Source organism: Vigna umbellata, chromosome 1 (genome assembly GCF_029865625.1).
Source record: "Vigna umbellata cultivar VRB3 chromosome 1, Vumbellata_1.0, whole genome shotgun sequence".
In the NCBI taxonomy this organism is placed as follows: domain Eukaryota; kingdom Viridiplantae; phylum Streptophyta; class Magnoliopsida; order Fabales; family Fabaceae; genus Vigna; species Vigna umbellata.
Genome location: NC_142165.1, coordinates 49,005,437 through 49,018,898, shown reverse-complemented (window position 1 = coordinate 49,018,898; position 13,462 = coordinate 49,005,437). Strand labels below are relative to the sequence as shown.

At 32.7% G+C, this 13,462-nt stretch overlaps 1 protein-coding gene across 1 annotated transcript; it reads left to right on the top strand.

Moving 5' to 3' along the window:
* Positions 1–4,623: 4,623 nt before the first annotated feature.
* Positions 4,624–11,715, top strand: LOC148205585 (uncharacterized). The gene is made up of 11 exons (XM_088103556.1): positions 4,624–4,689; positions 4,772–5,044; positions 5,536–5,624; positions 6,118–6,174; positions 6,314–6,422; positions 6,518–6,619; positions 6,749–6,813; positions 7,379–7,482; positions 7,626–7,690; positions 7,846–7,900; positions 11,333–11,715. Exons 2-11 carry the CDS (start codon positions 4,775–4,777, stop codon positions 11,491–11,493), a joined length of 1,077 nt encoding a protein of 358 aa, XP_087959682.1. The 5' UTR covers positions 4,624–4,689; positions 4,772–4,774; the 3' UTR covers positions 11,494–11,715.
* The last annotated feature ends 1,747 nt before the right edge of the window (positions 11,716–13,462 follow it).

Here is a 13,462-nt window from a genome sequence, read left to right as displayed (position 1 = left end):
AAGTTGAAGGGCATTAAGGTAGAAGGTAAAGATGTCAGTTTCAGTGTTGTAGAGTGACTGAGAAATAATAAGAATGGATATTGATTTTGTTGTTGGATTGTTGATGATGAGAACCACCATAAGAATATTCATTGAGGCGCGTCGGGTTCCTACACGAGACTGATTTCAACTCGGATCTCGTTATAGGCGTATTCGATACCGGAATCAAATTAAAATCCTAGCTAATTAATTTCAAAGACTTTCGTTTATATGTGGATGGAAACTCAATTTCAGGAGATGAGGGGTTTGGATCCTTCCAAACAGCATTCTGCTTCCATACTTCAATTTCAACAACTGCAGAATTTCCCAAACAGGACAGCTGCTTTTGTGCAGGCCTAGATGTCGCAGCAGCCACAACATCATCAGATTTTTGGAAATAATCAAGAGAATCAACATTCACCACAATCTCAACTACAAACTCAGGCTCATCTTCAACAAGCTATCTCTTCCTTGTGCCAACAACAAAATTTTTCTGATTCGAATGGGAACTCTGGGCCTACTATTGTTTCTCCCCTGCACAGTATCTTGGGTTCATTCTCGCCGCGATCGACGCTGCTATGGCCGACGACATCGACGTGGTGTCGCTTAGGGTCAGAGGAGTGGTGGTGGCGTACCACCTCGACGAGATTGCGATGGCGCCTTCGGTGCCACCTTGGCTGGCGTTTTTGTTCCTCCGCAGCTGGAAATGGCGATCCCGGTGGCCTCACAGTGACGAATGTGGCGTCATGGGTTACCATCGTAGACCACTAAAGTCCTTCAACATTGAGGCGTGAGATGGTGGATGCGTGAAGAAGGTGGCGGTGCAGCGAAGGCGATACTTGCATTCTCACGATGGCTTCACGGTTGCAGCGTAGCAAGGTGGTGACGGCCGACGAGACTAAAGGCTTTGCAGTGGTTGCGATCGCTAGGGTAATTAGGTTTGTGCTGTTGGAAAAGATGACTCTGACATAGCATGAGTGATGTGGCAAAAACTTGCCACGTCAACGTGTGCACAAACTTAACCCCGTTAAATAAATTTAACGGCAGGTGCTCCATTGATACAAGTTAGCACTTTTAAGGACTCAATTGGGGATTCTAATAAGAATGAGATCAAAATGGAAAAAACCCACATAAATTTGAACAACTAAAGGGTTTAAACCTTTAATTTCATTTCTAAAAAACATTTCACCATACTTTTTCCCCTTAACATATGAAATATGTTAATTTTAGCAAATACCGTTTACTACTGATAAGCATGTGACGGTACATCGGTACCCAACCACCTGACCGATAGATATAAGCAACGTTAAAAAATAATGAGATGATTATCATGATAAATGAGGTTATTTAGGTTACTATTACATTCTTATTAAGACCATTTAAGGCTCTATAAATACAACATATAAGTGAAACATTTAATAATTTTGCACTAACTGTATTTAATATATTCTATTAAGATCAATCATTTACTTAATTGTTGGGTAGATGGAGGATATATTATTCGCTAATTATCGAAGGATATATCATTTGGTAATTACTAATGGACAAATTTTTCATTAATTACCTAAGGATATATTCTTCGGTAATTATTGGTGGATAAATCATTCTCTAATTACTAGTGAACAATCTTTCGGTAATTATCGACAATTAATATCCATTGGTAATGATTACCGACACCTGTATTACCAATAGATTATTGGTCGTCGCTAATCCATCGATAAATGCAGATTATTGACAGAATTTGTTAGTTATCGACATAATATGTTTGTTGGTATTACCAGCCATTGTAGTAGTCATAGTTAAAATTTACAAAAAAATTCTAGTAAAGGAGATTATACATTTGAAGAACGAACCTATCTATATAAATGTTTTATTTTCTTCTTCACACTGAAACGACCAAAGAGATATCCCCTCCATAACCTCCCACCAAAGTGATCATCACAAAATAGAAACATACACAGTGACAGACAACACAAAAGCAATGATAAGTTAGATACAAGACAAGTCATATAACATTTATAACATAGCATACATAAATCATTTATATAACATACATTAACCCAAACATCTTAACATGCAATGACCTAGACTGTCTATCCAGATATTGTATGGAATGTCGAGTTACAGATGTTCTTGCACCTGTGTGGTGGAACAACAAGACTACCCCAAGCTACCACACAAGGTTGGTCCTTTAAACGCCCTTTGCCAATTAGAGATAAGCCCCATGTCACAACATGATTTATTACTCTTTAATTAAACATGAATAATCATTAGAATGTCAGGATAAACCTTAGTTTAACTCCGACCATCCATACTAAATACTTGAAAACCATCACCAAGAAGTTCCTTGGAACTCATTTACATAACTTTCCATTCAATAAAAATACATACACACACAACTTTATGTATCATAACAAAACCCACGTTAAAACATTTCACTTGATCAATCACATACTCATCATCTTCATCATATATCATACGTAATCATATACATAATCATAGACATAATTTTATTTCCATTTAAGCATAAATTCTTCACATTTCCATAAATCGTACAACAAACCAATATATCCTTTAAAACCATACACATAGCCAATTGTGCTCGCCCACCTAGAGTCAAAACATTAAACTCCTTAAGTTAAGTGAGTTAGGTCGCCCAACTAGCCAATTATGCTCACCTAACTAGACTTCACAATTCTACAACACTAAAAACTACACAATTAGAACTTTTAGACCACCCATAACCTCTTTTAACAACTTTATCAACTTCCAATACTCCTATAGTTGACTATAAAATGTTTTAAACTTAAATAAAAGTGTATAACCTATCTTAAATATATTAATACATATTAAATTATAATTAACATAATAATAGTAATAGTAATAAATAATAATAATAATAAAAATTATTCAAATAATAATAAACATAATATAGTGAAAAATCTAATTCTCCTCTCAATTTAAAATACTATTCCTTAAATTTGTTATGTTAATTTTTTATTTTTAAAAACTAATCGTCTCTTTTACAAGAAATAAATTTATCTTGTTTAACATTCAAAATTTTATTATGCAGCTTAATTTTAATTAGATACATGAATTGGAATCCAACCCACTAATTGAGTTGAATAGGTTTGAAAATTAACTCCAATTAATTTACATCACCCATTAAAACTTTACATTGTGAATTAGATAAAAAATTCAGCACATCAGAATTACCAAACCATAATGGAAGATCTACAAATGATGAACTAAAGTTAGCAGAAAGATTAAGTTAGATTCTGTTAAAAAGCTTTGGGAATAAAATGTCAAAAAGAATAAATAAAAGGGAAAACTAAAAAAAGTAATGAATCTTGCAACCAATAATTAGGGCGTCTACGAAGCCAACGCACCGTTCACCTCTCCCCTTACCTTCTCCTTCAATTTTATTTTTCAACGGTTCTCTTTATTTATTTTTCCAGTGTTCCTTGTTCTTTCCTTTTCGAATTTTATATTTACGGTTTTCGAAACAAAGGGAAACTTCGCCGCTGCTAAGGTGTGATTATAAAACATTGTAATTTTTATTTTGTACATGGTGTGACTCAAAACTGCTTAAGAAAAAAAGCATCAAGTGAGAATCAGAGTTAGTACTTGCAAAATTTTCGAGTGAAGCTCTCATTTTAAATGGCAATGGAAGTAGATTACGAGGTATTTGTTGGAAGGATTTTGTTTAATCTATTAATTTTGAAGAGAATCATCTTCATATTTTTGACCATAAGTATTTGCTATAGATTATTATTATTACATGCAAAAGGTTACAAAGAATCATTATCATGGGTATTTTCAACCGTTGGGACGAATGGATTAATGAAACATACAGAAGAGAAGAAGAGAATGTAATGAAACAGTTGGCCCTAGACAAAAAGCAAAATATCATAGTCCATTTTAATGCGTGAATCATTCCATAATGTTTTCTTTTGTTGGTCCCTGTAGCTTGTAAAACTTCCTCGTTCACCAACTGTGTTGATGAAATTCTGACAAAGTACCTTGAATACAAATCAAAGAAGGATGGCATGTAAGAATTGTTTGATAGTTAAAAATTCCTCCTTTTCTATTCTGGCTTGCAAGTTTTTTTTATTTATTCAGGCTTGTCTCTATTAAATTAAAACTTCCGACGATGAAAATGATTAAGAATGAAAAATAAAATGTATATTTATTTAATTTGTCTTAATTATTTGCTATAGTCGCTGATGAATATTTTGAATAGCTTTAATAATGATATATATATTTTTTTGTTCACGACCACAAAAGGATAATATTGTATAATTTCGTTTTCCACAACAGAAATGTGGCATAATTTAGACTATTACGAAGATATAATATGATATATTTAGTTATTTGTATTTTAAATTTATACATATGTTTAAGTTTTGAAGATATTAAAATTAGTTTTGGAAAATAATATTTATATTTTTTTTACTTTAATAAATATCACTGTAGTTTTTTAATAAAAGATCCAATGGTAGGATATATTAAATAACATTAAAATAAAAATTAAATAGGAGTTAGATTAATTAATTATTAATATATTTAATCCTTTATTTTGAATTGTGCTTGAAATGGCTGAATAGCTATCACATTATCCATCCATCGATTTTGTTTGCACTTTCGTTTGTGCTACATTCACTCACACAGGTAACTCAATCATCTCACTCTTCATCTTCTTCCTCAACCGTTCACGATAAATTCCGTTAACCATCTGATTCTGTAATTGAAGGCAATGTGTGGTGTTCCTCTCTTCAACCTCGCTCCCAATCTCACCGTTTCACGGCTCTGCTTAGGAACCATGACTTTTGGGGAGCAGAACACGCTGGGCGAATCCTTTCGCCTTCTCGACCAAGCCTTCCATGCCGGCATCAATTTCTTCGACTCCGCCGAAATGTATCCCGTGCCTCAGCGTCGTCGTACGTGCGGCAGGAGCGAGGAGTATCTCGGCCGTTGGATTGCTCACCGGAATATCCCCAGGGATAGTGTCGTTATTGCCACTAAGGTTCCGTTCTTCTCTCTCCTTCGCTATGCATGTTGATGTCTCTTTTTTGTTCGCCATCAAAAGCCATCGTAGTTCCTAAAATTGAATGCGCGATTAGATTAGTATTCAAATTGGTGCTGTGTAATTTTCTTTAACTTTCTTTTTCACAATATATTTCACTCCATTACACATTTTGAAAATCGGACCTAGAACGGTGAAATTTGTAATAAAATGTATAATCAAGTCTATATAAAACTCTGAACATCACTAATAATGCCCTAAAACTTACTGTTTTATTCGTGCCGAATTATATAAAAGTTACTCGGTTTTTGAATTTTGGATTAACTTTTATTTATTTAAACATTCAAGGACTTTTCTTTTTTTTTTTGATTGATTGAAGGACTAATGTGGCATTGGCTTGCAATTCCAGAAACTAAACTCGGTGTTTTACAATTTGTTTTGCTGAAGTTGTTATGTGACATATTAATTCATGTTTGTTGTCGCAAGAACAGGTTGCTGGACCATCGGGGCAGATGACTTGGATTAGAGGTGGTCCTAAATGTTTGGACGCCGCTAATATTATTGAAGCTATTGATAGTAGGTTAGTTGATCTCTTAACTCTTTCTCTACAGAGTCATTTTTGTATCGTATATGCAGAGTCAAGGTAATAGTGCTTACAGTCACGATCCTAATGACTGTCTCTTGTTTATAAGTAAATGGTGGATAAATAATACCAATAGACACTCTTTTAGGTCTTTTTGTTCCATAAAGAAAAGTTAAAAATTAACAAAGCTAAAATGAATTGATTTTCTTTCATAGGTTAAAATTAACTCATGCACTTAACTTTTATAGAAGCTTTTTCGTTTAACTTGTTTAGTTTCAGCTGGACTGTCAAATAAGAAAGAAAAAAAATGATCTGGAGATTTAGATTGCTGAGGCTCATAATATACACTCGTGAGAAATATGTGGGTCCGGGTGGAAGGGGGGAGGAGGGGTGCTGTTTCGAAGATATATAAGATAATATTAAGTTTTGCATCTTTTGATTCTCTGTCTAGTAATAAACGCTGATAGCTTATGCAACTGGGTTTGTGCAGTTTGTTGCGGATGCAGATGGATTATATCGACCTTTATCAAATTCATTGGCCTGATCGGTTTGTATGTTTTGTTAGTTTAAGTATATAGGCGTTTGTTTAAATTGTTTTTGAATATTTCATGTTGGTAGGCTTTCTCATTTTCTGCCCAATGAATATATGGATCTTAACTCTTGAAATGTTACACCAATCATTGTAGCTATGTTCCAATGTTTGGAGAAACCGAGTATGACCCAGTCCGACAATATGCTTCAGTTGGTATAGATGAACAACTTGAAGCTCTCAGCACAGCTGTGAAAGCTGGGAAGGCAAGTGGTATTGTTAAATAGTTTCAATTGTCAACTTGTCACTATTGTGATTCCTGAATCGTTGTCCGTGAGTATGAAAATGAACGCAATTGCAGATCAGATACATTGGTCTCAGTAATGAAACACCTTATGGCTTGATGAAGTTTATTCAGGTTGCTGAAAAATATGCTTCACACCTGAAGATAGTATCTCTGCAGGTTTGGTTACTTACGATCGTTCAACTCCTGCTGTATTTTTTTTTTCGTCATGGAAGTCTCATCCTCAATACAACAATTCGTAGGAGCAAAATGTATTCCTGACACTAATTTTCTTCTGTTTAGTGACAGAATTCATATAGCCTTCTTTGTAGAACTTTTGATTCTGCAATGGCTGAATGCTGCCATCAGGAGAGGTATTTAATCTTATCGTTTAATATGAAAACATATAGCCTTCTATGACTTAGTGGTTTAGAGTTTGATATTTGACCATATTCTTTTAGATAAAAGTAAAATTTCATTACAAGGTGGACTAGTACATTGTCCACACTTCAAGCTCAAAGGTTAAGGTATCAGAGGGGGACATGTTTCGTACAAATAATTTGTGTTTCTTCAACCAACAATAATTTATATGATGGTTGGTTCATAACAATTATTAAAATAAAAGTTCTAACATCGTATTTGGGCTTCTTTAAAGAAGCTTGTGAAAAATATATAAAATGTTGTGAGTTAAACATTAACTAGAATTAACTAGAAGATTAACAAGATGGCATAATGAGTTAAACATTAACTAGAAGATTTATGTTATATAAATCAGCTTTAATACAAGCATAGTGTTAAAATTCCATTTCATTCAGATGGATGGGACAATAAAAGCTTAATGCTTGAAATTTTATAACTTTTGCTACATTTGTCAGCCTTAAATCGTTTTCCTGTTTTCAGTGAAAGCCTCATTGTTGAATAATTGATTTTTCTTTTCAGTATTAGCTTGTTAGCCTACAGTCCCCTGGCAATGGGTATACTTTCAGGTAAATATTTCTCCCTGGGCGGTGGTCCAACAGATGCTCGTTTAAATCTTTTTAAAGGTCAGTTGACATCTTTTGGGACACGTTTTGTTTTATCAAGCATTTTCATCTCGTATCCTCCTTCCCAACATGAAGGAAGGAAAGTGAAAAGTGACATGGTATGCATGAGTTTATCCAACTGATACTATTATTATTATTCACAGGGAAGTATTCAGAAGGTGAATCTAGATACAATTTGTCCAATAAAATTATAGAGGCAGCTACCATGGTAAGTGGATTATCCTCAACATTGTTACAATGCTAATACTTTAACTTACCTTTATATTTGAATGTCCCCTTAGGTCTTAAAATTCTTTGAATTTCGTAGTATTTATTTTGTTTACTGATTTTAATTTCAATATTCATATGTTTCCCCTTTTACAGGAATACCTTAATACTGCAAAAACATATGGTCTTCATCCTGTATCTTTGGCTATAGGTTTGATAATCTTTTCCTATATCTTCATGTGCAACTGCAATCACCCCTCCCAATCTTCCCTTACCTTAAATATTGAGTGATATGGGGTGGGTTGTTGAATATCAAATAATGGAAGAGAGAGAATTTTGGTGCCCAACACCTTAAATATTTCTTCTTGTATTTTATACGTGATTGTATTACATAAACATTACAAGTATTTATACTAATTAAACTTTCTAAAAATATTATAACTAAATATACTTTTACCGTAAACAAATATGGTAAAAACATAATAAAGACAAAATAAAATTTTCTCCTTAAATGGAGGTAAATAGTGGAAATAATCATTGCTATTCTTAACACTCCCCCTCAATGATTATTTTGTCTTCAATATAGGCCTTGCTGTCATACCGAGTTGTTTTCTAAACTCTTCAAATTTTGAACTGCTTAGACCTTTGGTAAAAACATCTGCAACTTGACCTTCAGTGTTGATATACTTCATTTTGATTTCACCTTGTAACACTTGTTCTCTAATGAAATGATAGTGCACTTCAACATGCTTGGTTCTGGCATGAAAGATAGGGTTCTCTGCCAAATGAATTGCAGATTGATTATCACAATATGATTTGATTGCATAATCTGTTGGTTGATGTAAATCTTGTAGCAACTGCATCAACCATGCACATTACTGAGTTGCCATAGCTTCTGCTTTATACTCTGCCTTTGTACTAGATAAACAAATTGTTGGTTGTCTTGTGCTACACCAAGACACAATTCCTGATCCTAGTGAAAACATATAACAATATCCTATCACATCACAACTCACAATTTTCTTGAATAATATTCCATTATCCATAGTACCTTTTACATATCTCAAATTAGGCACCCAGCTTCAAAATGCATCTTTTTAGGATTTTGCATGAATCGATTTATCACACCTACTGGATATGATATCTAGCCGACTTAGTGTAAGGTAAATTAAGCTACCTACTAGCTTCCTATGCATGGTGCTATCTTCTAAATCCTTTCCTTCAATTGAACACAATTTAACATTGTTTTCAAATTGAGTTGACATGGTTTACAATCCAACAAACCATATTTCTCTAATAAATCTTGAGCATACTTTTGTTGACACAAAAATATCTTGTCATTAGTTCTCTCAATTTCAAGTTCTAGAAAGTGCTTTAAGTCTCCAAGCTCCTTCATTTGAAAATCTTTTCTAGTGAACTTATTCTACATCATCTCTTGTGACAATGAGATCATCAACATAAACTAGCTCTATAGGTAACTTACCACCTCATTCTCTTGTGAACTAGCTTGAATCTGCTGATGCCACTACATATCCACTTTGTTCTAAAACTTTGGCCATTTTTCATACCATGCCCTTGGAGCTTGCTTTAATCCTTAAAATACTTTTTTCAACTTACACACATAACTTGGGTGAATGTTACTCTCAAACCCTTTGAGTTGTTCCATATATATATATATATATATATATATATATATATATATATATATATATATATATATATATATATTTCTCGATCTAACTCATTATGTAAAAATGCATTTTTGACATTCATTTGTCATAACTTCCAAGAATTGCTAGCTGTTAATGCTAACAATGTGCATATCGTAGTTATCTCTGCGGCTGGACTAAATTTCCCATCGGAGTCCAGTTCATACTTGTGTGAAAAACCTTGAGCAACTAAACGAACCTTGTACCTTCCCAACAATCCATTTGGACGAGTATTCACCTTGTATACCCATTTATTAGAGATGGGTTTTACTTCCACAAGCTGTTATTAACTCCCAAGTTTCATTTTGTTTTAGTCCTTTAGCTCCTCCTCCATAACTTGTACCCATTCCTTAGACTAAGCTGCTTCTTCATCTATACTTGGCTCTTTAACACCATTATCTTCAATTAATGCCACAATAGCATATTTTGGATTTGGCTTTCGAATTCTCGTTGACTTTTTGCGCTATGATTTTTTTTATTAGGCTTGGTCTTTCCTCTTCTAAAGACTCGGTGTGCACTCTTGTTTGCCAAGGGATTTTCCATTTATCTAGTGACCTTTCTCCTTCTTGATCAACAACTACCGTCTCTTCTCGTGTTGAGGAATCTTCCTTCGTTTCTAGTTGTTCCTCAGTTGCCCTTGTACCTTTTCTTCAATTTCCTTGGAATCTGGTAACATTATTGCTAGAGAAGACCACCAAGAGGATGCTTCATCAAATATTACATTCTTGGACACATAACATCCTGTTGTTGGGTCACAACATCTCCATCCTTTTTGTTGACTATCATAGCCAGCAAATATACAATGAATTGCCTTCTTATCAAATTTGCTACATTGTTGACTTGGTATAAAAACATAGCAAACACATCCGAATACTCGAAACTAACTCACTGATGGATTTGCACCTCGTACCTTCTCATATGGTGAAATGAAGTCAACCCTAACATGAGGTAGCCGCCTATTAATAACATAAGCAACTGTCTTTATACATTCTGCCCAAAATTTAGGCGGCACATTCTTAGCATGCAACATGCTCCTACAAATTATGCTAAATGTCGATTCTTCCTTTCAACTACTTTGTTTTGCTGCCGAGTATATGGACAATTCATTATCACCTTATTCCACACCTACGCAAATACTCTTTAAATTCCTTTGAAGTGAATTCTCCACCATTATCAGTACACAAACAACAAATGTTACGTCCAAATTCCTTCTCAATCTTTTCCTTATTTAAACTCTTTGAATTTTGTGACATCTTCTGACTTTTCTTTAATAAAATTCATCCACACATATCTTGAGAAATTGTCGCTAAATGTTATCATATATCGAATTTTGGTGATTGAAAGTTGTTTCACAAGTTCAAAAACATCTGAATGCACTAATCCAATGGTGCTTTTTCCCTATATCTTGACTCTTCATAAGGAAGCTCGTGAGCTTTGCCATACTCACATCCTGCACATATAATATTGTCTCTTATCTCTAAATTTGGTAGACCCCTTAACATTATTTTCTCATCGTTGCCTTCATCTTATTATAACTCACATCTCCAAGTCTCGCATGCCTTCGAAGTTGGCGTTCTCGCTTCTTGATATTGTTTGATGCCATGCATTGGCTTCTTCTAAATAAACAAGAATGTAATGGGTTTTCTTTTATCTTATTACTTTAAAAGGATGCCAAAAAATGGTTAATTTAGTAGTATCTTAGCATTGCTGGATGTTGTTATTATTCATGCCCACGAATAATGAAGTTTTATCCACGTTTACATTTAACTAATGCTTTGTCATTTTCTTTTTCAAACCCCCATTGTCTATGCTATTGATTGTGGTCCTTGAGTTTATCTGTTTGAGGTTATGAACTTTTGGGGCATTACTTTATTTGCTTGTTGCGTGTCAGATTTTCTTTTCTATTTTATCCTCTCTTCTTTTGTTTTGAGCAGCCTTTGTTTTGCGACACCCACTTGTTGCTAGTGTTGTTTTTGGGGCTACTAGATCATGGCAACTCCAGGAGGTTCTAGATGCATGCAAAATCGAGTTCACATCTGAAGTAATTGATGAAATTAACAAGATACATTCGAGGTTTCCAAATCCATGCCCATAATGAATGCAATTGATCAATTCCCCATTTTTCAGAATTGGTAATTTTCAACGAGTAATAGTTAGTCTTTTTGGCTTATAAGGTGAATCTGTCTATTGTCAATGGTGGTTAGGTTTGCAGTTTGTTAGTTAATGCTTCATTATTCCTAAATGATTGTAATTTTAATCTGTAAAATGGGTTAAATTATAAATTTTCAATTAAACGTTAGTTTTTCATTTGTTTCAATTTGTTCTTAAATAAATTAAACTAATGTTTCCCTTCAGAGACTAAAAGTTTTGTATTTATGAGGTAAAAAAATTCAGTAAAATCATTTCATTAAATAACATTTATTGTTCTTAATTTGTGTAAAATAATTAGGTTAATTATTTTGAGATGGATGTACGAAGTTATCACATTATTGTATATAGAAGCTGATATAAACAAGTTTGATACTTGAGTTCTTTAATTAAGAATTTATATTCTATTTTCAGTTTAAACTTGAAATTGCAATTAGAAATGCCAAATTGATTTGGTGAGGGAAGTAAGTTGACTTGGAAATAAAATTTCTATTCCGCCCAAGTCACAAACTCATAATACAATACTCAACTAGTGACCTATAAGTAAATAAGATATGGTTTCAGCAAAGTGGAAAGTGTGTGTACGCAATAAACAAAATAAATAATAGTGTTAATCATTGCTGGTGTTTTCTTGGTGGATCAACACTCCAGGGTCTTTCTCCTGTACCCAAAACAAAATTCTCTTCTGGGTCCCACTTTTACTCCTGTACCTAATATTTCGAAGTTAAAGCTCACTTTCCATTATTATTATTATTATTTCACTGAACATGTTGCCATACCTATCTTCATGTGGTTTATCAACCATGTTTCCTACATTGTTAAATATTTTTAATATTCCAGAATATATCTTACGCTACATGCATTTAAACGCTACTATGTCTCCATGCATTTAAGCTTTAACATAAGAGAAAAATAAAAGTGTTTCCAAGGTACCATGCATTTATTCCCTCACATTATTAATGTATTGGATATGGACGGTCGGTATGTAGTGGTCGAATTGTCCAAGACTGATGGTGTGTAGTGGTCGAATTGTCCTAGACTGATAGTGTGAGGTAGTAAGAAATTGATTGAGGTTGATTGTAATTAATTAATAATTAATATAAGCTAAATAGATTAGTAATCAATTTTAATAAAATTAGATTTTGATTAGACAAACTTTTAATACAAAATTTATAAAAAACTTATAAATACAGATTAAAAATAATAATTGTTGGATTTTTAAAATATATTTATTATAACATTAATTATTAAATTGATTAAATAATTAATTGACTTAAATATCAATGTTGGAGTATAAAAAAAACTGAAAAATGAGAAAAATTGGATTTCTCACTATCACTTAAAAAGAAAAAAAACTAACGAACAAACATATTACATCAATTCAAAATTGATAAAATTATAATTATTTAAACTATGAAATTGACAAAAGTTCCAACTCGAAATGCTTGTATACAGGAGAGAAAACAAAAATTTAAATTTTAAAAAAAATACAGAGAGAGAAATTACATAGCTTAGATTTGTTTAGAAAGGTAAATATTTGTAAAAAAATTAAACAGTTTAATTTTATATGTATAACTTTTAAAGTTTGAACATCCTTTTTCACGATTTTAAACTTTTCCTCCACTACTCAAAACCAAATCCCTACTAAATGAACTAAATATTATAAAATACAATAAATTAAAATACAATGGATTAAAAATATAATTCTATTATTTGAATTTAATGAATTATAACATTATAATCCTCTTCCTAACCAATAACATAAACATGAATTTTTTAAATATTTATGTTTTATGTGTATTCATATGTTTTAAATATTTGTATTATATTATAAATTAATAATATATAAATTGATTAAATTAATATATTAAAAAAATAACAATAGAAAGTAACTTAATGTTAGTAATACAATCTAG

Coding starts and splice junctions, on each gene's coding strand:
- LOC148205585 (XM_088103556.1), top strand. CDS start 4,775: ATGTGTGGTGTTCCTCTCTTCAACCTCGCTCCCAATCTCACCGTTTCA. Junction 6,620..6,748: donor TGAAGATAGTATCTCTGCAG/GTTTGGTTACTT, acceptor GTTTAGTGACAG/AATTCATATAGCCTTCTTTG. Junction 6,814..7,378: donor GAATGCTGCCATCAGGAGAG/GTATTTAATCTT, acceptor TTTTCTTTTCAG/TATTAGCTTGTTAGCCTACA.